The sequence below is a fragment of the Camelus bactrianus genome, chromosome 20, assembly GCF_048773025.1.
Source record: "Camelus bactrianus isolate YW-2024 breed Bactrian camel chromosome 20, ASM4877302v1, whole genome shotgun sequence".
Classification (NCBI taxonomy): domain Eukaryota; kingdom Metazoa; phylum Chordata; class Mammalia; order Artiodactyla; family Camelidae; genus Camelus; species Camelus bactrianus.
In genome coordinates, this window is record NC_133558.1 from 22,365,558 (window position 1) to 22,388,984 (window position 23,427).

A 23,427-nucleotide genomic window follows, 5' to 3' on the forward strand; every position below is an offset into this window, starting at 1 on the left:
CATTCTGAACTGGGTTTCATTTCATTTTCTCTTTGAAGGTGAGCTTCCCGCTGGAGAAGAGAGAACAGGCTGGGTTGCATCGTCCCCAGGCCCTTGTCTTCTCTGTATCAGGCATGACTGCCACCAATACACGTCATGCCCCATATTGTAGCTGTCCAGACCTCCAAAGTCTCTTCCGGGGTTTTGCTGCTGCTGAGTTCTTTCATTCCAGTTATGTTCAGTTCCCCAAGGTTCCAGGTGGCTTTAGCCTTCTGCACATGCTTTTTTTGCATCATGCCTTCCAGGTGGATTCCTGCCCCCCTCAGTCTAGTACCCTCCCTCCCCAGAGACTTAAGGCATCCCAGGATCTCTGGTCCATCTACTTCACCCAGATCTCCTTAGACTTTGAGGGAACAGAGAACTTCAAAGGCCATACCTTGAATTTCGTGGCTCCCTTCCCCTTGTCCATTTGGGCCTGCCTACCCCTCCGCTGGCAGCAAGCCCAGGCACGAAAGCTCCTTCTGGCCACAGAAGGGAGGCTGAAACCATCGGCCAGCTTTGGCAGTCCTGTCCATTCTGAGGCCCTTGCCCCTGACACAGTATCCTGTCAGAGGTCAAAGACTGAGCATGATTTGAAAAGCCTGTCAGGCATTACAGAAGTCATGGAAATTCTGAAAGAAGGCAGCGGTGCTGTGGATACCAAAGGGTCTCTGGCAGAGCTGGAGGATGCTGCAGATGTGCACGTGCTGGTACACTCCCCTGCACATGTCCGCGTGAGGCTTGACCACTACCAGTACTTGGCTCTCCTCCGCCTGAAGGAGGTGCTACAGGGTCTTCAGGAGCAGCTGACTAAGGATACAGAGGCCATGACTGGGTCTCCCCTGCAGGACCAGACAGCTTGCATTGGGGTTCTCTTCCCTAGCGCTGAGGTGGCTCTGCTCATGCATCCTGCCCCTGGGGCTGTTGAAGTGGACTCTGAGGGTTCAAATACTACCAGCCTCATAGATTCAGAGCTGTCCCCTTCGGAGGATAGGGAGCTCAAGTCTGATGCCTCCTCAGAACAGAGCCCAGCAAGCCCTGAGAAGGTTCTGGAGGATAGTGGCATTGACAATCTGGATGCATCCCAGGATAGACCATTGCCTCTCCATAGCAATGGAGAAGTGCAGTACTCAGATTCTCTTGCACAGCTGGAGGCTGGGAAGAGCCACGAGGCAGTCGATTCCTTACAGGCAAAGAGACTGAGCAGAGCCCAAGCATCTAGCTCACCAGCTGCATTGAAGCCCCCATGTGGCAAGGATACTACTGTGAATGGACAGGGCGAGCTCATCCCCTTGAAGAACATTGAGGGAGAATTGTCAAGTGCTATTCACATGACCAAGGATGCCACCAAGGAGGCTCTACATGCCACCATGGACCTCACCAAGGAAGCTGTGTCCCTGACTAAGGATGCCTTCTGTCTGGGCAGAGACCGAATGACCTCCACCATGCACAAGATGTTGTCTCTTCCCCCAGCCAAGTGAGTGGTTCTCTGCCTCCTTCACTCACCTTTCTCCTAGTTCTGGCCATTGGGCTCAAGGCCTTCTGCTGTGTGTACTTTTAAATTGGGAAGCACCATGTAGTCCAGGAGCATGTATAAAATGGCCTATTTATTGTGGCAAAGCCTTTAGTTTTCAGAGCTGCCCATAGGGCAGTGGAGGAACTTTCAGGCTACTTAGAGGATATAGGTACACCAATCAGAGAGACTTTATTTTCAGGACTATATCTAATTCTGTGATAAGGGAAGAACCAGAAATTGCAATAAAATAACACAAAACTCCATGGATTTTCACATGCCTCCATGTAGCTTAGCCTGTTCTTGGGCAGTTTTCAGGGTAGCCCTGATTGCTTCTTAACATCAAGTTGTCTCCTCTTTCGCTGATTCACTACTATTGATACAGATATGCTATATCAGGATAATAACACCTGGCATCTGTCTGATATTTTATTCTTTTTAGTGGGTTCTCATGTAATATTTTGTTTGATTTGATCCCCACAGAAGGGATACAGATATTTGTATCCCCACTTTATAGCTGAGGAAACTGAGGCTTCAGAGAGGATGAGCCCATGGATCCTGTATCTTGTAAATGGAAAAGGTGGGGCTTTGGACTTGCTCTTTCTGGTATACCTTGTCAATATCTGTCAGACTAATAGAGAAGGAAGAATTTCATCCATTCATTCAACAAATATTTTTTGAGTCCTTACTGTGTGCCAGGCTCTGTGTTAGGCACTGGAGGTGCAGTAGGGAGTAAGCAGAAAACACCGAAATTCAAAAGTCAAAGTGGAAAGGTAAGGATTTTTTGATGAATTTCCTATGGCTTTAGGAAAGAAAATGAAGACTTTGCTGGGACACTTTGTGTTTTGGGGACTAGGGTTTGAAGATCAGTGGCTTTAGAGCTTTTGTCTAAGTGAGCTGTCTTAAGTGGGTCTCTAAGCAATGCCTGTAGTTGTGTTAGTACCTGCTAGGCATATATAGCTTAGGAGGAAGGGAAAGGAAAACTTAAAGAGCTAAATGATAAAAGTAATACTAGGCAACGTTTATTGAGTGCTTTCTGTATGTCAGGCACTGTCCTAAATATTACAGTATTAATCCACTGGATTCTTGTAAGAACCCTATAAGGCAGGAACTAATATCACTCCCCATTTTACAGTTGAGTAAACTGAGGCTCAGAGAAGTAAGAAACTTGCTCAAGATCACACAACTTGTAAGTGGTGGGGTGAGGACTGATAGCCTAGACTCCCGATCACCAAATGTGCTGCCCTTTCTAAATGGAGAAGAGTAAGGGAGATGGGAAAAGAGGAGAGGTAGAAAGGAGAAGAGAAAGGTGTGTGGTACAAACTCTTTTTTAAACACTGGCATTGACTTCCTACTGCCCGCCCCTGGTGGCCTTTTCTTGGTCCTCCCTCTCCAGGACTCCTCTGCGGCAGCTCACCTTGCTGGTCGGTTTAGTCTGAGCATTGGTAACCCTGCCCAGTTACTCATACTTCTCAGAAGGACTCTGCTTTTTCCTTGACTGCTCTCCTTCCTTTTATCCCATAAATATAATTGTTCCACAGGGCTAGGCTGTCCATATTCTGATCACTCTTACCATAATCTTTATTTTTTAAATTATGAAAATGATTTGTGTTTATTTTGTTAACAATGAGGAAAATAAAAGAATAAAGAAGAAAACATAAAAGTCACTTGAAACGTCATTATCCTGAGATAGCCACTATTTACATTTGGATCTGTTTGCATCCAAATTTTATACATATATTTATGTATCCATGTGAATGCTTATATGTGTATACACATAAAATATACAGGTATTGTTTTATAATAAGATTATATTATTTCTATATAATATAGAAAATTTCGAATTTTACTTTATGTTTTATTGTAAATAGTTTTCTATTCTTAGGTATTTGAATATATAATTACATTCTTGCAAGTGGATGTGCTATAATTTATCAATCCAATCCACTATTGGGGGTTATTTAGTCTGCTTCCACTTTTTTCTCAGGTAGAACCAATGCTGTGTTAATTGTCTTTATTTTTGTGAACATTACTCTTTATGCATATCTAAGCCTTTAGAAGAAAAACTCAGAAGTGGAATTACTGGGTTAAACACTACAAACATTTGTAAGGTTCTTGATGCATTTGCCAAACTTTCAGAAAATTTATATCACTCTGCATTTTTTAACTCAGTTGACCCTTGAACAATGTGGGAGTTAAGGGCACTGAATCTGCACAGTTAAAAATCTGCATATAACTTATAGTTGGCCTTACCTATAAGAGCCTCCTTTATGTATATGGTTTCAGTGCATCCATGGATTCAACCAACTGCAGATTGTGTAGTACTGTACATTTACTACTGAAAAAATCTGCATGTAATTACACCTGTGCAGTTCAAAATCCTGTTGTTCAAGGGCCAACTGTACTTTCTCTCTAGGTTATTGTTTTCCATCTCCTTACTTCTGCTATAGTCCTTATTTTCAGTCCTGACTTCCCTCCCCTCCTCTGCTCTTCCTTTAAAACTATCTACTGCCCAGAGCTCCACATGGATCTCCCAGGGTGCCTCAGACCTCACATACATAAAACTCAATTCCTTATCCCTCCCCAGATCAGTTCTTTGATTTTTTTGTTTTTTTGTTTTAGTTTTTTGGTGGCATCATTCTCTTGCTTGTTCAGACTCTACATTTTAGCTCTGCCTTTTCTAGGCATTTGTTAGGTTCTGATCATACTTTCAAACTTAGGCATACTTCAGAATTGCCTGGAGGGCTTGTTAAAACAGATTGCTCACAGATTGCTGAGCCCTACCCCCAGAGTTCCCTGTCCAGTAGGTCTAAGATGAGCCTGAGAATTTGCGTTTCTAACAGGTTCCCTGTTAGATGCTGATGCTCCTATGAGGATGACACTTTGAGAGCACAGCTCTAGGGAGTCTCATCAGTTTTTCCTGTCTGTTCCCACATGTGGACTATTTTAATAAACTATTAACTGATCCCTCATTGGACATCTTTCCCTCTCTGGCTTATTTGAAAAAGGCAGGTCAGACTTCCTAAAACACAGGTATGATCTTGTTATTACCCTACTCTAAAAACCTCAGTCTTTTTCTTTGTACTTCCTGAATTGAGTTTGAACTTCTTAGTGTGGCATAATCAATTATTGTGATATATCTATATGACACTTGCAGTTTTTTTAAAATAGGCTTTATTTTTTAGAGCAGTTTTAACTTCATAGTAGTATTGAGCAGAAGATACAGAGATTTCCCATATACCCCTACACTTTACAGTTTTCAGAGCACTTTTATATCTAATCTTTTGTCCAGAGTTTTCTGTAATTTGGCTGCAACCCTTGTGATAAAAGCACTTGGCAAGAAGTAAGGAGACTTGGGTTTTTCTTAGTTTCATATTTAACTGTGACTGAGTCAGTTTCTTCATCTGTAAAATGGGAGGGTTGGCTTGAAAGGTCCTTAAAGGTTTTTTTAAAGAAAATTTTCTAACTTTATAGTCTGTTACTCTCCCTCAGCAAAACCTACCATCCAGCTAGGCTGAGCTGCTTACTAGTCTCCAAAGGTACTTTTTATTTTCCGGCTCCATGCCTTTGCTCATGCTGTTTTCCCCCATTAAAAGCCCTCTTCCCTATCTCTTTCACAGTCCTTCAAGGACTACCTGAAGTGTTATCTCTTTGCACAAAGTCTTTTTTTTTTTTTTTCGGTATTAGGTATTGAACTCAGGACCTTGTGCATGCTGAGCATGTGCTCTGCCACTGAGCTCTACCTACCCCCCTCCCGTAAGGTCATTCTTAATCCCCTTCTCTGCATCCTTTCCCCTCTTGGGTATTGTCTGGCCTTTGGCTTGTACCCTTGCCTCTCTTTTATGGTTTGTGTGACCTAATTCCCATATAAAGTTGTCTATGTTTAAGTCTCCTCTCTCCTGATAGAATATAAATTCTTTGAGGATAGGGGATGTCTTATTCATCACTTTATTCACCCCCACCCTGACACTGTGCCTCGTATGGTGCCTTGTATGCAGGTTATTCAGTAAGTACTTGAGGAATGAATGTAGGTGGCTTCAGTGCTATTCATTAGCACCAGGGCTTTACGTAGTTGGTCTCATCTGCATATGAGATGACCCTAAATAACTTTTGACACTTAATGTTGATATGAGAGAGAGGCTTATCCACTTTGAAATGCTAGAATAATGAGGCAGGTGAAAAATGGAGACCCTCTTATAGCAAGTAATAATTGACATCAAAGTTTATGTATACAATAACCGTCTGGGCTGAAAAGGTTGTATATTACAAGTGAATGGAAAAACATGGGCTCCTAAGCCTCATTTGTGGTTTTTGTTTTTTAAACAGAGAGCCGGTGGCCAAGATAGAGGAGGGGGTGGCAGCCCCAGTAAGTGGAGGTGCTGCCCGACTCCGATTTTTCTCCATGAAGAGGACGGTGTCTCAGCAGTCATTTGACGGTGTCTCACTGGATAACAGTGGCCCTGAAGACCAGATGTCAGTGGACAGTGATGGCAGTGAGAGCTTTGTGATGCTGTTGGAGTCTGGTAGGTGGAAGCAGAGCCAGGCAGAGTTGCAGAGTCTGGAGAAGGTTCTTCCTGCCCCCTGCATTCAGACTGGCAGGATGTGAAAGGAGCTGAGATTTGATAAAATAGACATTTTCTTAATCAAAACTAAAAGAAGATAGAAATTTTAGTGGATTTGTGGCTCTGACTTTATCCTCACATCTTCTAGGTTATTGTTTAGAATTTGATCTTTATCACAGAACAAGACTCAGATCAGAAAAGAGAGCACTAGTCTTACAGTCACATAGCTACGACAGTAGGACTGATTTTGTGGCTGGTGTTAGTGCTGTATGTGTTTGTTGTCTGTTTTTGCCTAATTATGTATTTTATTGTTGGAAAATAACTGTGAGCTTTTTGTCTATGATAAAACAAGTAACTTTTAGGAATTAGATTAATCACCACTGGTAGTTACACTGGTTCTTTCAGCTTATTGAAATGAAAACTTTTCAAATTGTCTCTTAAGAGTGTCTAAATGAAAGTAAAATAAAAAGAGAATGTAGTTTCTTAAGCTGGATGGTATATACCTATGTTTGTTTTGTTATTATTATTAACTTCTTATGGAAAAGTGCAAATATTTAAAAGTAGACAGAACCAAATTAAGAACCTCTCATGTACCCATTATGTAGCTTCAGATATTAAGAGCTTATGACCATTCTTGTTTCATATATTCTTCTACCCACTTTCCTTCCCCCCATACTATTTTGAAGCAAATCCCAAACATATAATTTTATCTGTAAGTATTTTTATTATACATCTCTAGATAATAGATTTTTTAAATATTAAAAATATTTTAAAGTTATGGTAAAATACACATAACACAAAATTTACCACCTTGACCATTTTAACTATAATTTAGTGGCATTTAGTACTTTCAGATCATTGTGCAATCATCACCACTTTCCAACTCCAGAACTCTTTTCATCTTTCAAAACTGAAACTCTGTACCCATTAAACAATAATTCCTCATTCTTTCTTCCACTAGCCCCTGGCAACCATCATTCTACTTTCTGTCTCTATGAATTTGACCACTTAGGTCTCTCATGTAAATGGAATTATACAGTATATGTCCTTTTGTGTCTGGCTTGTTTCGTTTAGCATAATGTCCTCAAGGTTCATTTATGTTGTAGCATGTGTCAGAATTTCCTTCCTTTTTAAGGCTAAATATTTATTGTATGTTTATACCACATTTTGTTTAACCATTCATCTGTCCATGGACACTTGGGTTGCTTCAATTTACAGACTTTTTTTATGTGACTAAATACCACTATCACATTTTAAAAAATTAACAATAATTCCCTAAATTCATAAACTATCTAGTAGTCTTCAAATTTCTAGTTGTCTCATAAGTGTCATAAATGTTTTGTTTTACTCTTACAATTGTCACTGTTTTTAGAGATTGGATTTGAATAGAATTTTTTGACTTCCAAACTCTTTTGTTATCTTTCTTATGCAGAATCTGGTCCAGAATGTCTTCCATCAGGATCTCTTCCAAATGCCTTAGACAATGCTGATGTTCAAGGGAGCCCTGTTGTGGATAGTTATGGCCAGGGGTCACCAGAGGCCAACAGTTCAGTCTCACCCAGTGGGAAAGACCTCAGTCTTCACCTGGTCAGCTGCTCTTCTTTCTTCTGTGCAGAGGGTAGGCCCTAGGCTGGAAGCGTGGGACTCAACTCAGAGAATCTACCTTTACAGGTCTCAGTTCTGGTTCTGAAGGTGAACAAAGTATCTTTGGGGATTGAAGTACGTGGCGAGGATGTGACTGTGGCCCTGCAAGGAGAGGAGCTGGCCCTCCAGCAGCTGGGTACCGTGAGACTCTGGCAGTTCCTGCATGGACAGTGCCCGGGTGAAGATGGTGGCCCTTCCAGGAGAGCAGGTGGGATTTTTCTGGGGTAGCCATAGCTTAACTTGTTCCTGTCACTGTGCTTCAAGGGCAGCTACCCTAGTGCCAAGTCCTTGGCCCTTCTCTCCAGCAGCCATTAAGGAGAAGAACTCCAATGAAACCTTCTTCCCAGAGCTCTTTCTGGGGCTTTGTACTCAGTAGGCTTTTCTCCATCCTCACTTCCCAGGTGCTCTTAAGCTTACACATGAGGACAGTGTCCAGTTCTTTGAGGCTGTTAACGTCAGGTTATACCTAATCAGGGAACTTCTGATTCAGTCCTTTGATGTGAGTTATCATTTATACTTTAAAAGATGACAGGAAAACCTGGGCTTATGCTATATGCTTTGTTTTAAAAAATTATTTTTTAAAATATTGAATAGATAATAAAAAATAATTATAAAATATATAAAAAGTATATAAAATAATAACAATACAATGAACCCACATACTCACTACCTACTTTAATAAATAAAATAGTACCATTAACTTTGAAGTCCCTGGGAGCCCCTCTCCTGAACCTTCCTCTTGCCTCTCTCCTTTTATAGGGAATCACTATCCTGAATTTTGTATTTATCATTCTCTTGCTTTACAATTCTTCCACATGTGTTTGTATCAATGTATTATTTAGCTTTGCAGGTTTTCAAGTTTTTCTAAATGGAATTATAGTTTGTATTCTTTCGTGATTTGCTTCTTTCAAGTCCCATGATATTCTTCAGATTCTTCTAGGTTGTTGAGTTAGCTATCATTCATTCATTTTCACTACTGTCTAATATTCTGTTATAGAAATATACCACTTTTTGCTTTTTAAAAAACTGCCTTAATGAAGTATAATTTGCAGCTATGAAATTCACTTATTGTAAGTAAGCAATTTGATAAATTTTAGTAAGCTTTATAGAGTTCTGTGACCATCACCATCACCCCCAAAATATCCCTGTACCCGTTACTCTATTTATTTCTTTGGTCTATTCTGAACAGACATTTGGGTTGTTTCCAGGTTTTTTCCTGTTTCAATAGGGCTGTCTTGAAATACCCATCCTTGTACATGTCTCCTGATGTGTATGTTGGAGAATTTCTCCAGGTTTATATTCCTGAGGCTATGATTTCTAGGTCCTTAGGGTAGATATAGCTTTAATCTTACTACATAATGCCAATTTGTTTTCCAGAATGGTGGTACCAATTTGCAGTTATATAGGTATGTAAGTTGTTTCATATCCTTGGCTACACCTGAGATCATTCTTTAGGGAGTTTTGAGGAAATCAACATAGATCCTGCTTGGCTTTGTCAGAGAGAGATGAGAAGACCAAGACTTGGAGAAAGGAAGAGATGTTCAAATTTAGCAGAGCTGAGGATCCTCTGTTTTAAGAGCTTTCCCTTGACCATAGCCCAGTGCCTCTGATTCATAGCAAGACCAGCTTTTTATTGGTCCTTGGACTGCCATGAGAGGCATTATAGCAAAGGAGCCAAACCTATGGTCTTTGCAGTTGGGCTGCCTGTGTGCAGATCCTGTCCTTGCTACTTAGAAGTTGTGTAACTTGGGCAAGTTATTCTCTGTGCCTTAGTTCTGCCTTAGAAGATGGGAATGATAATATTTCTGGCACAGGGTCATTATGAATATTAAATATATATTTAGTGCTTAGAATAGTCACTGGCAGGTAATTAATTAATATCTTTTCCTTCTGTCTTTCTTCTTAAAGGTACAAGCTTTCAGGAATCCTCAACTTTGAGGACTGACCGCATCAGGCCAGCTGTGGGCCTTCGCTTTGAGGTGGGGCCTGGTGCAGCTGTTCATTCCCCACTGGCCATAAAGAATGGCTTCCTACATATCTTGCTTCAAAGCTGTGACCTTGAGCTGCTCACTTCGGTGCTCAATGGCCTGGGGCCCTTCTTGGAGGATGAGGTGATCCCGGTGGTAGTTCCCATGCAGATTGAGCTTCTGAACTCCAGGATCACTCTCAAGGTGAGAGGGACTATTGGATTTTACCCTAGACTTTGTCAGGCAAGGAATTCTGGCAGTGACAGCTGTTAACCTCTTCTCTTGTCACTGTAAAATATGGTGAGGATCAAATGAGGAAATGCATATTTGCATTCTTTGTCAATGTTATAGTAGCACATAAATGAGTATTGCTGGCAACAAATCCTGGGTTCAGGTGAGGAGAACTTATCTCTATCCCTAACCTTTGGCATGCAGCATGACTGCAAGCCCATCAGGTTATCTGATCCTCAGTTTCACCATCTCTAGAATGGGAGAGACTCAGGAACGCCTCTCACACCTTGAAAGAATGTATGGGTAAACAATGATATAAAAATGCTTCAAGCTCAATGGTACAAGCATGGCTTGTTCCCTAAGTTGCTCTGAGCTGGCTAGGGGCATCATATGGTTTCCCTTTTTCCTGCAGGATGATATCCCTCCCATCTATCCGACATCTCCAGGCCCTATCCCCATCACTCTGGCCATGGAGCATGTTGTGCTGAAGCGGAGTGATGATGGTGTGTTCCACTTAGGCGGTGAGTTGGGCTTGCCAGTGTCCTGGCTTCTCTGCCTTTTTTCTCCTGTAAGGGAACAGGTGACAACTAGGAATTGTCTGCATGTTGCCAGCAGTTTGTCATTTAGAACCTTTCCGTTTTATTCCAGCTGCTGCTCAGGACAGACCATCAGCTGAAAGACTTAAAAGTGAGAAGAGGCAGCCCCCAAAAGAACAGGTGTTTCTGGTGCCCACAGGGGAGGCTTTTGGTCCGCAGGTGAGGACCTAACTGAACGGTATCTTTCCCATAAACCCTTGGGGGCTATACTCACAGAAGCTGGTAAAACCTAGAGGGCTGAAAAGGTTGCTTGTGCTGCGTGCAGCTGGGTGGTCTGGGCTCCTGTCACCTAGCAGCAGCTTGTAGAAGTGCTGAACAGGGGATGTAAGTCAGGAGCTAGAGGTGAATGCTTTCTGATTGTATCTTTCACCTGTTGCTGCCCCTGTAACTGATGAACTCTGAAGAGGGTATTAGGCTCTTAGAAAAGATCTACTTGGGTTCTCTTGATTGACCAACCTTGTGGATTTTTCTGCTTGAATTGTTCCTCCTTGTTCCCTTACTAGATGTTTTTGCAAATTGTGTTACTTTATTCATTAATTGTGAATTTTATTGTTTGTCAGGTGAAAGAACTGCCTACCCTACAAAAGGAACTTATAGAAGCTAAAGAAGCATTGGTTCATGCTAACCAGGATAAAGAAAAACTTCTTCAGGAGATTAGGAAATATAACCCCCTCTTTGAGCTCTGACAGCAGTGGCTCAGCCATCTGTGCCAAGGAGAGAGGAGGAGATCACCAGCAATTGTACCACCTGTGACAGGCACCATCCAGTGTTGGACAAGTCAGCTAAGGATGCTCAACTCACTCCTTGCAGGGTCCTTTCTACTAGCTGTTCTGACTTGGATGGAAGACAGGGCAAAGCACGACCATGTTCCAGGAGATTGGGGGCAGCTTTGTGCGTGGCTCAAGCATCGTGTCTTGCCTGTATAAAGCCTTTTGGCCCTCTGCACACTAGGTGGAATCTTCTCGACACTGTAGGGCCATTTCATCTCCTGGATTCATGGAAGAGACATTTGCTTCCTCCACAACCTGTGTGAACAAGGCAAAGTACCCATCTCAGTCACCCACAGAGCCACCAAAGATTCTATGTCCCAGAGCTTCCTGAGGCGGATCTGAAAAGTCCTAGGCCTGAGCTTCAGCCACGGAAGTAGAGTGGAACAGAAAATAGCCAGCAAGGCGGGAGTCAGGAGAGGCACAGGAATAAGTGAGACGTGGATTCTGCCTTTTTTGGAAAGGAAACCAAACTCATGTCATCTTGGCTGATACTACAATCAGGTTTTTCACGGTTAAGGTTCCTTTCTGTGATACTTTCATTATTGTGATGCTGCGGTAGGAAGTAAACAGCAATTGTGGCTCAGTGGTATCACCTTTCCCTTCTGTAATGCAATTTGTTTGAAATTTAAATCAAGGAAAAGATGTTTACTCTGAGCTAGGTTGAAGGCATGATGTGGTAGGGATCGCTAGTGGAGCTTGCTTCTGAGCCCCTGTTGCCTGCTGAGTCCTGTGTCTTCCACAGCTGCACCTCACAGGTCATTTCCTCTGTCTCCCAGGGTCCCTCGCACCTCTGCATCGTCTGCACTATGACTTTCTACCAGCACTCTTGTTAGCCCTCTGTGGTTTGGGAGCTGAAAATGTGTTTTAAACTGTGATATAAACATCTTAGCCTGTTGCCTCTCACACCCCTCTATCACTGTGGCTTTTAAAAATCATGTTATTTTGACTTAAGTAAAAAAAGAAAAAAAAGGAAAAAACCCCTTCAACCTGACTAGGTTTTGCCTCTGCCTGATAAAAGAGCTATTTCCCCCTCTCTATTTTCTACCTGATTCTTCCGCAACACTCTTATCTTCGTCCATACTGCTCGGTGATATACTTCAAGATGTGTTGATTGGACAGAAGTTCATCAGCTGACTCACCTTGAATTGGCAAGATGGTAAAATAGTGATTTAGTTGTGTCACTAAAGTCTTAATCACACATGACCTATTGAAGGAAAGATAAAATGGTTTCCTTTATAGGAAATCATGCCTGACTTGTATATTCTAGTTTTTGAGGATAAGAAGAAACATGCATCCAAGAGGGAATAAGATCTAATTTGCTCAGACTTTTGAAGAATTTTTGTCATGGTTCACCACTAAGGCAATTTAAAATTACCAATTACTATGAGATTATGGGTGTATCTATCATGCTTAGGAAACAACTTAGAGACTTAAGAGTAAACATCTTTCTAGAGAGATTGTTAACAGTGTAACAGATGGGTTGATGTTTGGTTTAACCTTATTTAAGATTTTTATAAATAACCTGAAAGTATTACAATGCAATCAAATGTCACTACTTCTAGGCAGTGAAAGATAAGTCAGAAGAGATTAAAAAAAAAGAAAAATGGAAAATCGCAGAAGATGCACAAACCAGGCTGTGAATACTCAGGAAAGTGACAGGTGAGGTTTGGTGTAGGTAAGTGTGAAGTAATGCACTTAGTGGAAGATTCAGCAACCAATGAGGCAGTGAGCTCTGTTAGAACTCAGGAAAGAAACTTAAGCACTGCTGAGAAGGAGGAGGAGTCAGTGTGCTGCTGTGGCCAAACGCCCACCTGCATGATCAGGAAGGTCACATAGAGCCAACACAGAAAACAGCACCTCACACAAGGCCACGATAATGTCTTAAATTATCTGTGCATTTCTGCTTACGAAATACAGGTGAAGGGAGGAAAGGTCCAGAGAACAGCAAAAATTATCAGGGAGTGAAGGTACTTCCGCATGAGGATACATCTTTAAAATGTTGGCTCCAGTTCTGGAAAGACGAAAGCTGAGGGTTGTGTTAGATCAAATATTCAGTCAAGAGTGAGATATGTTCTTCAAGTCCCAAAATACTGGCTCTAGGGTTCTACCTCATAGACTAAGGTAAAAGAAAGCACTTCTCTTGGCAAATCAGAAACTTCTGGAGCTCATTGTTCAAGGAGTAGTGTTGGCAGAAACTTTATGAGTGCAGGTTTAAGAGGAATCCTTGTATAAATGGCTTCCAAAAAGAATTACAGAAAATGAGGGCTGTTTGGTGATATACAAAGGGGAGGGTAACTGCATCCCTCCACAGACCCCCCTTTAGGTTTCTTCAAAGGCAGAATGATGAAGAAAAAAGGATCACTGGTTCATCTCAAGTACGGCATTTCTAATGTTCTTAGAGGGGGAGGAGGGAGATCTGTATCTAGAAAATAAAATTATTCAACCTTAGGTTCACCTGAATTAGTCTAAAATCACATTCTGATTCTCTCCCCTTCCTCTCCTCTCCGACCCACCATTACCCCTCCATGCAGAGAAAATGTCTAATAGGCATTGCTTGGTATTCCTTCACCTTAAGCTTATGCTTGGTGAGAGGCAACAGAAACAAATCTGGCAAGCACTGAGGCTAACCCCTTTAATGACCAGAGCTCAGTCAGGTTTCTGGGCAATCTGGAGCTCTTGTCCACATGACAAATGGAGCCCTTGAATTTGAATTCCCCTATGTGACAGATTTGGCCATTGTGTCTGGAAGTCCTCCCTCAGGAAATGTGGTAGAGGTCATTGTCCCATGGAATTTTAGTAAAAATCATCTTGTATAACTTCATACTCCTATTCATTGGGGGAAGGCAGGCTTTTTCATAATGAAGAAATATGACCTTGTTGGTATTCCTCAGGATAAACGTAAAGGAAAAAGATGGAAAGAACAAATAGTGTCAGCTCCTTTGAACTGCTTACGATTTCTGCCTTGGAGCTCTAAGACTCTGAACAAGAAATAACAATACCTCAAGAAAATGTCTGGAGTGATAGCACCACTATTCCTCAAAAGACTTCAGCCACTGCACATCACCATTTCAGCTGTGAAGCATTGACAACTACGTATCATCTGTGATTGTCTAGATTTCCTGTTTACATGGAGGTACTGGAGACATGCTTTAGTGCATATGGACTGATTTAAATCTCTTAGCTGAGTTGCAGAGGTGGCTATCCATCTCAAATTGTGTTTTCAATTCACTGGAATAATTCACCTAGTTTCTTAGACTTTAGACAGGAGTGGATGGCTCTCATGATGGCTGCTTTTTGCTATATATTTAATATGACCCTCATTTTGCCATGGGGCTCAACCTTTATGTACACCTTTTCATGGTTCTGAAAGGAGTGGTTCCTGCATATGGAATATACAACGGATAAACCACCCTTCAGGTACCTGTAACTTAATGCTTCCATTTAACCCATTTAGTTCCTCCTTAGGCAAGTTTAGGGGGTAGTGGAAAGATGATAGTTTGAACATAGTCATTTGGGAAATTTCCATTCCAAATCTTTAAACTAAGGTTTTTTTTTTTTTTTTTTTTTTTTTTTTTAATTTAACACTTGCCTAAACTTCTAAAATCAGTTATAGTAATATCACAAAACTATGGAAACAACATTGCTGCACAAGCTGGTAGGATGACATCTCCTTATCTGAGACTACAAAAGCTGTGTCATTGCCTTCTGATTTACCATAGTCATTATGAAGTGTTTCGAGATTCTGGTGTGATGTACTGTCCTTTCCAGGATGATGGATCTTTCCATACCTTCTGCTAGAATAGGAATATTCCCATTCACCTCTGGGTAGGTGTAGATAGTAGCTGTTGTTGAATGAGGATTATTTTCTCCATCTCTTACAGCAGATACCAGGGGGAACACTCTTGGATAACCCTAAACTGTGAGGCTTTGCTAAGTGGCTGGACTTGTGATGTGAACTTCCCTCCATGTTATTTGTAAATTTCAGCCTTATCCAGTATCTCAAACTGCAGTAGGTGTAGTTCCTATACCCAGTCGAAAAAGCTTCCTCTTAGATCTGAGAATTTTTTTTTCTTTAGTTTACTAGTTTTTGGTCAAGATTTAGCCTGAGTCTTACAGCGTTTCTTTGTGGAATGCCCCACTGAAGTGTCTTCTCCATTGGCTATGTACACGTTTAAAGCCATGCATTTTAATGTAAGATACTAAAAGCCAGATTTGTCCAACTTTGTGTGTCCAAGCTGTTTCCCCCACTCAGGGTGCTAAACAGAATTGGAATCTTTACTAAGACATGCTCAGGAAAGCTTCAAAAGAGAACAGCTTCAAAATCCCTCTCCCTATGACACTGAATGATAGAGAGGAAAGAATTCTTGGGGATTGCCAGTTATATACAGTAGCCTTATTACTGCTAATCACTGTCAATAAAAGGTCACTCCATTCCCCTCTATTTGAGGAAAACAATGAGAATGTATCTGATGAACTGGAATACTGGTCAGTATTGGGAAATTTTAATGTTGCAATATCTAATCAAACCTTGAGTGTATTGGTTCTGTGAACCACCTGAAAAAAGCAAATTAAACTTATTAAGCAGTATTGGCTCTGTTATATCTGTTTATAGGGATCTGAAACATACCTGAAACAAAACATTTTACATTGTTTTTAAGTACTCTTTTATGAGAAAAATTTTTTCTATTTTTTATTGAAGTATAGTTAGTTTACAATATTGTGTCAATTTCTAACGTACAGCATGTTTCGATCATGCATGTATATACATATATTCATTTTCGTATTCTTTTTCATTCTAGGTCACTATAAGATATTGAATACAGTTTGCTGTGCTACATAGTATAAACTTGTTTATCTGTTTTATATATGGTAGTTAGTATCTGCACATCTCCAACTCCCAATTTATCCCTTCCCACCCTGGTAACCATAAGTTTGTTTTCTATGTCTGTTTCTGTTTTGTAAATAAGTTCATTTGTCTCTTCTTTAGATTCCACATATAAGTGATATCATATGGTATTTTTCTTTCTTTCTGGCTTACTTCACTTAGAATGACAATCTATGATATACAATTTTAATGGTTCTAGTAGAAAATGGGAAGACTCAAATTTTCACAAAAAAGTCAAAACCAGTTTTATTCTGACACCAAAAAAGAACGATGAGCTTCTTTCCATTCCAACCAGCTAGACAGAAAATGAATACACATAGGACATGTTGTAAAACAGTTTAATGATCACTCACCAAAATTCATAGAAGAATCTTAACTGTTTACAGGGACAAACTATTCCACCACTCCTGCTATCACCATGTCCTTCATGGTAGAGTATCACAAGTCAAAAGTTTCTGGTGGTTTCATTTACTTAAAACCAGCTGTATGAAACAACCTAAGTCACCGCAACTTCAGGCTTCAACGTGAAACCATCAAACCTTCTGGGAAAGGTTTTCTTTCTGACAGCAGCTCCTCTGTCCAGAAGATGCTTAAGGCCCATGTACCTCTCTTCTTTCAACCAGCCAGTAATGAATGGTAAAATGCCTTCAGAGGCCCCAATAATTAGTCAAGGCAAGTATGAAACAGGCTGCATGCCTTCTTTTAGGTGTAATGAATATTAGAGTTTTGAGAAAGATATTAAAATCATGGAATCCTTGGAGGACTGAGATACTAAAGCACCACTGCACAAAGTCTCATGCAATAGGGAGTCTGGAACCAGTACTTCTTCCTTCAGGCCCTTCTGGACTTTGGTCTAGAAGAAGATGATTTTTTTGTGCTTCGAGTTGGGAATTTGCCCCTTTGACTTTAACCTCCGAACAGCCTCCCTCATGTGTTTGGGTTGTAGCGGTGGCACTTCTCCCCACTTCTCACACACATCCAGTGCTAAACAGAGGGCAAGGAGAAAGTTTCATTATCACACAAGAGCTTATTAATCACAATCCTTTTGAGTCCTGTAATTCTCATTAAATCTTGCCTAAAGAAATAAACCAAGACATGTTCCCTTCTTAAGAGAATGCTGTAAAATGTATCATGTTAGCTTTAGCATAATATCCCATATCAGGCTTTATCATAGGCAACAGTTTAAAACATATCTTCTTAAAAAAAAAAAAAGACAAACATTTCACCAGCTAGCAATTAGCAATGGACAGCACCCAGGTTCTTTACTTGATGGACAAGAGGGCAGTTCCCGGGGGTCATAACATCAGGGACAACTACCTATCAGACCACACTGGTCAGCCCCAGCAACTGCTTTTCATGTATCTTTACTTTTGGCAGCAGAAATGAGCAAAGTTTATTGGAGAAAAATACAAAGCCTGCTTCTGTCACCCTGAGCTAAGGACAGGAATAAGGAAGGGAGATTTCCTAGATGCTTCCAGGCCTCCCAGTATTGAAACTTTCAAGGAATAATGGTCATGCTCTCCTAAATACAAGGCTCCTGCTTTGGTCAACTTCTATCTAGTGTAAATGGAAACTATCACTGGTGCTTTAATAAGTCCCTCAGCATAGATATTCTTGGAAATCAGACCACCACAGGTTCAATCCAGTATTTAGACCAAAACCACTCACCTTCTTCTACCACCTCCCCGACGAAAACTTTGGAAATACCAGACATAGCGATAACAACATTCTGAGACACAGAGGTGCCAGTGATGGACTGGATCAGCTTGAAAGAAGGACAAAGACTCTGTGATTAAGGTAGTCAAGGACTGGCTTTGGAACATAGTACACACGAGAGCTCTGCACTGAAAAAGAGTTCACTAAAGGCCAGATGCTGAAATTGAGACTATTAAAACAAGGATTCAGGTATATAATGGTCTATCCTGTTTGTTGAGACTCTATCCCTAGAATACAAAACTATGACTAGTCAGATTTTTGAGGGGCATGTTATTTTTATTTTCCCACTTAAATGATCCACCAAACTTGCCTAACATCTCACTTCAAAATGCCAATAGATATAGCTCTTGAGTCTAGTTCAGTTCTCACAGCTGATGGAAATGAAGTGTGGTAATCCATCCTTACCCTTTTAATGGCTGCCTTAGGGAAAGCTGACCGGCGATACATTTCATAACGGTTCAGCTGCTCCTCAGAAAAAGAAGAAACCAGGATTCTAGACAAAGATTCAGGTAATTAAGTTCACTTGCAAGAATGGATACTTAAGATACATTATTAAAGGCAAGTTTCAGACATTTAGAAAATGAATTTTTCAAGGGGTCAATAGTATTAGGCTTAGTGCTTACAAGGTATGAAGACAAGGATTTCTACCCTTAAGGAAGCTGACAATAAGTGAAACACAAGTTCCTTTCTTACTTAACATTAAGAACAAAAACAACAGTGTTGGGTCATGGAATCACACTCTATAGATTATGTTTTCAGCATGAGGCTCGCTCTCCCCATTACACTACCTTACTACACTTCATGTTGATGGTAAAAATTTAATATATAAATTTATATTCAACTAGTAGTTTCCAACATTAATAGACTAGGGGGAAAATGTAAACTATATGGAAAAGGGTTAATACTGTTAATATATATTTAAATTTTTCAAATAAATTAAAAGATGGCCATACCAATTTTAGAAAATGAGCAAAGGAAATGAACAGGAAATATACAAAAATCCCAATGGCCAATAAATATAGAGGAAAAAACTTAATGTTCATTATAATGTTGTCACAAGAAAAAAAATCAAAACAACTACAGGGATTGGTTAAATTATAGTTCATCCATCTAATGGAATATAATGTGGCCATTAAAAATGATGATTTATGGGCATATTTACTGATGTGAAAATATTTAGCTATACATGTAAACTCTGGGTGGTGGGACTGTGGGTAATTTTTTCTTCTATTTTTTTCTTTATTTCTGAATTATTTGCAATGAACCCATATTATTTTACAATCAGAAAACATAATGAAGCTATTTCCATTTTAAAGAAAATTATGACCTAGATGTATAATTATGGACATGGAAAACACTCACTGTATATAATGTGGAAAATAGGTTACAAACAGTATTTAACATCTTTGGAATTTTTAATTTAATTTTATTTATAAGTATATGTAAAGAAAGTATCTTGGAGAATAATATACATTAAAATATTAACAGTGTTTATTTTGGTGGTAAGGTGATACTTTTAAAAATGTATATTTTCTATAATGTAACATAATGTATTAATTGCTTTATTTTCTTTTGAGTTTAAAAAAAGAAAAAAATGTTTTTAAGGTGAAGAAAAATGTATTAACTTTGTGTGGTCAAGTTAGAGCCTTGAAAGGGGAAAGATCAGAAAGTGACTTACTGCATCTTTTGAATCTCATCTTCATCCACTTTCTGCTTCTTCTCTTTCTTTTCTTTGGTATCTATTTTCAGCTTTTTGGCTGCAGGAGTAAGTAATGATGAGTCTTCCCTTTCAACAGCTGTTAAATCTGAGATATCCTGACTCTTGAGCTGAGAAGACAAAAGAAACCCCGTTCTATGTTTGGCCTACTTTCCAGACTTGGGCAAGGTAAGAAGATACCATATTCATGACAACACAATAAATCCATTTATTTCTGTAGTTTTTTTGGTTCCAGGCATAGGCTGTACCATCAAGTGTAAGATATACCAGTGTAAGATATAAAGAAGTTTATAGCAGATACAAACTACTATATATAAAATAGATAAACAACAAGTTCCTACTGTATAGCATAGGGAACTATATTCAATATCTTGAAACAACCCTGTAACAGAAAAGAATATGAAAAAGAATACATGTGTGTATAACTGAATCACTTTGCTGTATACCAGAAACTAATACAACATTGTAAATCAATTATACTTCAATTTTAAAAAAAAGCAGTTTTTAGTCCAGCTGTGAAAAGAAAACCTGCCCAATAATCCAGTTTTCCAGGTTAGCTATGATCATAGTTCCAGTATTTATTTACAAGGGCAATAAAATGCCAAGGATCATGAAAACCACTCTCTCCCTGAGCCCACCTCTCCTGATGTGGGGATGTCAGCAAAGTCCTTTTCATCCAGCCAGCTCTTCTTCCTCTAAATCTATAGATGATTCCATGTGGAAAGAATACTAAAAAGGGGGTACCTTATTAAAATAGTGTTTCTTTGAATTTGGAATTTTAAAGTGAGCTTCTCCCCCATTTAGGGATCTTTTTCCCTATCTTTCAATTCTATTATATCATGCAAATATTTATTTCCTATCGCTAGAATGAGAACTTTTTGAAGATCGGTTTGTCTCATTTTTTATTTCTCATCATATAAACATTTAACATTATTTTACTTATGCTAGATGTTTAAAAACAACAAAACAAATCAAAATTCTAACTTAATACAGAATCTAAGGATACAATATATCTCATTAATGGGATTTAATTTCTCTTTTCCTTAAAGAGGAACTTACATTTAAACTCATACAGGAATATGAGTGGTGGGTAAGAGTAAAGTAATAAATCTTTATCAGTCTTTTCAACTTCTTCTCTAGTTACTAATTTAAACAAATTTTCTAACCTCTTTGTGCTTCAATTTTGGTAATTTATATTATTCTTAAAAAGAGCCAATTTTCTTAAATTTTCAAAAGCACTTGGTCTAAATTTGAACATTAAATTTTTTTATAGCTTAAAGATCTCCATGTCAGTGCCTATAGCCCTTTCTTATTTCATATTGTTGTATATTTACATTTTAAATAACCAGGTCTTAATTTTATTGTTTATGTTTTTAAAGCACTAATTCATTAGTCTCTACTTTTATTCTTATTAACTCCTTGTTCCTACATTCTTCTGGTTTATTTTGTTCTTCTTCTGGTTTCTTGAGTTGGGTGCTTATTTTCAATATCTCTTGTTAATAAAAAATACATAAGGTTACAAAGTTTTCTTTAAATAAAGTTTTGGTCAAATTCCATGGGATTTGATGTAGCGTTCTCTCTGTGAATTTCTTTAATCCCAGGGCTATTTTGAAAATAGTTAAAAATGTCCAGGAGTTGGAGTGGGAGAAGCCTTTTATTTTTTTAATTTCAGGTTTTATTGCACTGTACTAACAGGATGTGGCCTGTTATGATTTCTACTTTTAAGAATTCATGTTTTTATTTGTGGTCTGATATATGATCAATTTCTTAAAGTGTTTCAGAAGCATCAAAAATTGTTCAATTTTCTGCTGGGTGCAAATTTCTGTATGTAAAGCTCTTCACTGGACTAAGCTGATTATTATTCAAATACTTTCTGTACTTGAAATCTCTTTTAAAGATTCCTTCTTAAAATAGTTTTGTCACATTTTTCTTTTTCTAAAAGTTCTTAACTTTATTTCTATGCAACTTTATGCTTTGAAAGGCTGTTTCCATTTAATCCAATGTCTTCCCCCATAATCTCACACTTAAACTCATATAGGAATTATAGCTCTAAGACCCCAAGATTCTACCTTTAGAAATGGAACCCACAGAATGCTGAAATTCTGGTCTCCTGACTGATGCTCACTGATGCTCTTGGGGTGACACATTCGATAGGTTTGGTGTGTTTATGCCATACAGACCCTTGGACATTAGCGCCCAGGTCACTGGTAGCAGTTAAGTATTTCAAGAGGGTAAGAACGTGACTAAATTAGTAACTACCTCAAAGTGTCCCTTTAACGACTCTGCAGCCTATAATGACAAAGTTATGCTTAAGCAACACATTTTAAAAAACTATATTGCGGTAAAAGGGGTACTAGGGACCCTGGGTCCTAGCTCTTGCCCTAATCCTCAGTGTAGCACCGACTCCAATTTCCTCACCAGGAAAACCAGGAGGCTATTGAAAATCCCTTATAAGTAATTTTAGCGCCCTTAGGCAGGGAATAAAAATATCGAGCCAGCGGTTGGGTCTCTGGAACCGAACCTGCACTAAGGTTTTGTAGCCTACCGCCCCCCAACCCCGTCCCCAAACTCTGCGCGACACGATTGCAGATCTAAAGGGAGTCATGGTGAGTTCGAGAATCTTAGCTTGGGAGGACCAACCAAGAAGCCCGACGAGCAGCCTGTGACACAACGCCTCTGGCCTCATTGACACATTTCTTCCTACCTCGCCTTCTTCTGCTGCGGCTTCTTTCAAGTCCCCATCTCCGTCAGTTTCCTCCGGGATTCCGTCCATATCAGTAACCCCGGGAACCCCGGGAGCAGCTGCCGTCTCATCTGACTCCCCTGTCTCTCCACCTTTTTCAGTGGGAGACTCGCAGGCATTATCCATCGCGGCGAAAAGAAGGGAGAGGAGATCGTGGCGCTGTCAGACTCAGGAGCTCGGGACCTCACGCAGCACTGCAGCCCAGGAGTTTACTTCCTGTCGTCGCGCTGCGATGACATCACCCGTACCGCTCCTCGGAGGGGTCATTTAGAGGCGCTCGTAGAGGATTTCAGGGCTCCGTGTTAATTCTGATTTGATGGCGGTGGGGAGAGGGAAAATTGAGGTTACGGAATTCAGTTTGTGGATTTTCCACTCTGGGAAACTAGGATTTGTAAGGGAGAGCTGCGTTGTTTACTGAAGGGTTTCTTTTTCCTTTCGGTCTTTCTAAAGACACAATATTAGTTAACTTCATTCATAATCCACTTTCCTCAGAGTAAAGTTTGGGGACAGGAGAAAACTCAGTTGCGCTGCACCCCCTTGTCGTGGGACACGGCTACCGGGTAAACTCAGACCAGGACTCAACTTCGTACAGTTCATTTGGACAGAGACCGCTGGCCTGTGTTTACATGGAATTGCCAGCATTTCTCTTCTGTTCCTCACGCACCTTAAAAAAAAAAGTCATATAGCTTGAACAGAATTTATCCAATTCAATAATAACTCCACAACTATTGAGCGCCTACTTCGAGCCAGGAACATCGCTAGTACCAGAAACAAAACAGGCATAGTTTCTACCCAACTGAATGATTTCCCCAATTCACCAGTACTCAAGATTGGCGTCGGATTCACCAATTGACTTTTTTTTTGTCTTCACCAACTGACTTTTAATCAGTTCGGTTAATGTCATCAAAGTAAGAAGAAACACATCCAACTGGGAGGGAAGTCTTTCCTTTGAATGTTTCGCTTTAATCATCTATTTTAGCGGTTGGGAGCATGAAGTGGAGATATTTCTACTTGAAAAATTTCCTCTTTTCCCTCATAGAGGTACAGAGGGGGGCATTTTATTCA

The 23,427-nt window shown here is 39.9% G+C and overlaps 2 protein-coding genes across 5 annotated transcripts in view; one reads left to right on the forward strand and one right to left on the reverse strand.

Moving 5' to 3' along the window:
• Window positions 1-15,888, forward strand: part of BLTP3A (bridge-like lipid transfer protein family member 3A) — a 55,802-nt gene extending 39,914 nt beyond the window's left edge. For all 4 annotated transcript variants that reach the window (XM_045512220.2, XM_074348520.1, XM_010949050.3 and 1 more), the window contains 8 exons: window positions 39-1,495; window positions 5,858-6,054; window positions 7,526-7,680; window positions 7,765-7,945; window positions 9,646-9,908; window positions 10,348-10,456; window positions 10,584-10,690; window positions 11,092-15,888. In XM_045512220.2, the coding sequence (XP_045368176.2) occupies window positions 39-1,495; window positions 5,858-6,054; window positions 7,526-7,680; window positions 7,765-7,945; window positions 9,646-9,908; window positions 10,348-10,456; window positions 10,584-10,690; window positions 11,092-11,217 (2,595 nt within the window). In that variant the 3' untranslated portion in view covers window positions 11,218-15,888. The remainder of the gene's footprint in view (window positions 1-38; window positions 1,496-5,857; window positions 6,055-7,525; window positions 7,681-7,764; window positions 7,946-9,645; window positions 9,909-10,347; window positions 10,457-10,583; window positions 10,691-11,091) is intronic.
• Window positions 15,889-16,508: 620 nt separating this feature from the next.
• Window positions 16,509-22,587, reverse strand: TAF11 (TATA-box binding protein associated factor 11). Its single transcript, XM_010949049.3, has 5 exons — window positions 22,324-22,587; window positions 19,581-19,729; window positions 18,308-18,395; window positions 17,855-17,951; window positions 16,509-17,170 (listed from the first exon to the last, which is right to left on the reverse strand). Exons 1-5 carry the CDS (start codon window positions 22,486-22,488, stop codon window positions 17,040-17,042), a joined length of 630 nt encoding a protein of 209 aa, XP_010947351.2. The 5' UTR covers window positions 22,489-22,587; the 3' UTR covers window positions 16,509-17,039.
• Between the last annotated feature and the right edge of the window lie 840 nt (window positions 22,588-23,427).

Coding starts and splice junctions, on each gene's coding strand:
- TAF11 (XM_010949049.3), bottom strand. CDS start 22,488: ATGGATAATGCCTGCGAGTCTCCCACTGAAAAAGGTGGAGAGACAGGG. Junction 19,730..22,323: donor CCGCAGCAGAAGAAGGCGAG/GTAGGAAGAAAT, acceptor TTGTCTTCTCAG/CTCAAGAGTCAGGATATCTC. Junction 18,396..19,580: donor GATGAGATTCAAAAGATGCA/GTAAGTCACTTT, acceptor ATCTTTGTCTAG/AATCCTGGTTTCTTCTTTTT.